The sequence below is a fragment of the Trachinotus anak genome, unplaced genomic scaffold (genome assembly GCF_046630095.1).
Source record: "Trachinotus anak isolate AG129_WGS33_773 ecotype Australia unplaced genomic scaffold, CSIRO_AGI_Tana_v1 ptg000010l, whole genome shotgun sequence".
Lineage (NCBI taxonomy): Eukaryota > Metazoa > Chordata > Actinopteri > Carangiformes > Carangidae > Trachinotus > Trachinotus anak.
The window spans coordinates 15,821,406-15,824,018 of record NW_027273861.1 but is presented as its reverse complement, the minus strand read 5'-3'; the positions used below and the strand labels follow the sequence as shown (position 1 = coordinate 15,824,018).

Below are 2,613 nucleotides of genomic sequence, written 5' to 3'. Positions count from 1 at the left end.
AACCCACATGGTGAAACGTATAGCCAACGTATTGTTTGGGTTTTTGCACATGTGTAAGTTTGCATGGCGCTCTAAGAGGAGATACACACTTTATCCTAACTCCTCTGGCATTTAAGTTTCATCACTAGTTTTTCTTCAGATGAGTCTGTAGCCTCTTTACCATTATATATGAATCAGTGTGATGAGACTTCCTAGGAGGTCTCGTCCCATCAGTCAGCACGGGTGGAGTTGGACCTTTCGTGCGTCACGCCCCCAGCCCTTTAAATAGAGGCTGCAGCACAGCGCCAGTATAACGGTCTGCGGAAGCGCGTTTTAAGGGAGCTCAAAATCAGTGTTGACTTCAGTGGCAACTGATAAACAGATTTTTGTTCATTTCCCATCGAGTTTTCTGACTTCTTAATTCACTGGCCCTGTCCTGTCTGCTGTTGTTTGGATACAATGTCCAGCTCGGGAATGCAGCTCCTCGGTTTCTTCCTCTCACTGTTCGGCCTCGCTGCCACCGTTGCCGCCACTTTCATGGTTGAATGGAAGCAAATGCAGCAGGGCAGCACACACTACTTCTATGAGGGCTTGTGGATGCGCTGCAGTGGCAGTGACAGATTAACCTGCGAATTGCACGACTCCCTCCTCAAACTGCCAGGTACGTTTGATCATAACTGCATCTCCTCTGAAAACCAGACACTGCTTGTTGAGATGCCTGAAGTTACCATCATTGGCCAGAAGTGCATCTTTGTCGTATAAACTCTCTGGATCAACCTCATCAGATTTCATGTAATTATATGGTCATTGAAGGTTTTGTCTTTTATTCTTGTGGGATCTACTGCATCTCTCCTTGTTGTCTATTTTGTTTATCTTGTATTATTTTGTGCTGATGACAAAGGGCAAACTATGAATATATTGGATGGTTGTAATGTGAGTAATGTGCAGTGTCTTATAGACAGACACAAACAGATCATGTCAGTGAGAGGTTCGCTGTACCAACATCCCCACCTCTGTTCCCTCCAGCTGAAGTCCAGGCCACCAGGGCAGTGATGCTGCTCAGCATCTTCCTCTCCACCGTGGCGCTGATGGTCTCCACAGTGGGAATGAAGTGCACCCGCTTCATGGATGGAAAGGCTGAGAGCAAATCCACAACAGCTATGATCGGAGGAATCATATTCGTGGTTTCAGGTGTGCAGTGGTATAGCAGGCATACACAGACATAAACACAGAAAAGATTTTAGAAGTAGGACAAGTAGTCGATAAATCGATTAGTTGATCAACATAACAAAAAATGCCAACATTATGATACACATTAATTGATTCCTTTCCTTGTCCCATGTAATAATAAACATAATATCTTAAGTCTTAAATTGTGAACTGGACAAAAACAATCTGATACGCTCATCCTGGGCTTTGAGACTGTGTGATGGGAATTTTTCATTGTTTTCTTGCATTAAATGGGGAAACAAGTATCAATTGTGGAATTAACCATATGATCAATCGACAGTAAAGGTAATTGTTGTTTGCAGCCCTCAGTGATCTAGTGTCAGTACGATCTTTGCAGAATTTAAATGAACGCTACTGTGATGAACAATATGATGGATGATGTATTTTCTTTTTCAGGTTTACTGACCCTCGCCATCACCTCCTGGTATGTCAAAATGATCGTTCAGACCTTCCATCAGACCAATCAACTGCAAAGGTACGGCAGTCAAGAGAAGCCAAGTGCACACACACACACACACACACACACAGACACTGATCTTGTAAACACACACATGCATCTAAATGTGTGTATATATCTGTTTTCTTGTCAGCATCTAAATGTGTGTATATATCTGTTTTCTTGTCAGCTCTGAGTTTGGTAAGGCAGTGTTTGTCAGCTGGGCTGGTGGCCTCCTCACTACGGTTGGTGGAATTTTCCTGAGCTGTCGACGATGCTCACGATCTGAGTCGTCCGAGTCCATAAGCTCTAACCACCTCCTGTCCACCACCAATGCCAAGTCCAACTACGTCTAGTCGGGAGGGCACAGGAGGGGTCAGGAGACGGGTTGACATAGTCCATCCAGAGGAGGAAACACACCACTGTGGGATTGTTGTGTAGATATACTACCTACATCTAGCCAGTAACTTGGATCAGGATTAGGCTGTTTGACATGACTTGTGTCTATAAACAGCCACAGCTGCAGTTTTTCCAGCTGTCGGGTATAAGAATGTGAAGGATCAGTTTAATTTTTTTTTTTTTTTGCATCTACATGTCCAGTTTAAACACAATAGACTTTATCAGCCTGATTGTATATGTGTGAAATTAGTTTGTCTTCACAACTACCAATGATGAATGCTTGTTTAAATAGTTTACAGTGTAGCCATGAAGTTTTTACACTCTGTAGCAAGACTTCTGTACTTTTATGGTGTACTTTGCTTAACATGCTATCCCTTTACCTCTTCAGCTTCACGCTGGTGTTAATATTTGTTTGTCTATGTTGTTTATTATGTGACTTAATTTTATATTTTAAGTCTTGTAACTTCTCAGGTTGTTTTTATTGTTAATGTAATACATTTTATGGCAGTTTAAAAGATAACAATATGTACATTTGGAGAAGAAAAATAAAATTATTTTGTTTTCTTTAA

At 41.8% G+C, this 2,613-nt stretch overlaps 1 protein-coding gene across 1 annotated transcript; it reads left to right on the top strand.

The window, feature by feature from the left end:
• Nucleotides 1-278: 278 nt before the first annotated feature.
• On the top strand, nt 279-2,613 carry LOC139627191 (claudin-19). Its single transcript, XM_071487913.1, has 4 exons — nt 279-640; nt 1,006-1,170; nt 1,606-1,684; nt 1,836-2,613. The coding sequence occupies exons 1-4, from the start codon at nt 439-441 to the stop codon at nt 1,999-2,001; spliced, it is 612 nt and encodes a 203-aa protein (XP_071344014.1). The 5' UTR covers nt 279-438; the 3' UTR covers nt 2,002-2,613.

Coding starts and splice junctions, on each gene's coding strand:
- LOC139627191 (XM_071487913.1), top strand. CDS start 439: ATGTCCAGCTCGGGAATGCAGCTCCTCGGTTTCTTCCTCTCACTGTTC. Junction 641..1,005: donor CTCCCTCCTCAAACTGCCAG/GTACGTTTGATC, acceptor TGTTCCCTCCAG/CTGAAGTCCAGGCCACCAGG. Junction 1,685..1,835: donor CAGACCAATCAACTGCAAAG/GTACGGCAGTCA, acceptor TTTTCTTGTCAG/CTCTGAGTTTGGTAAGGCAG.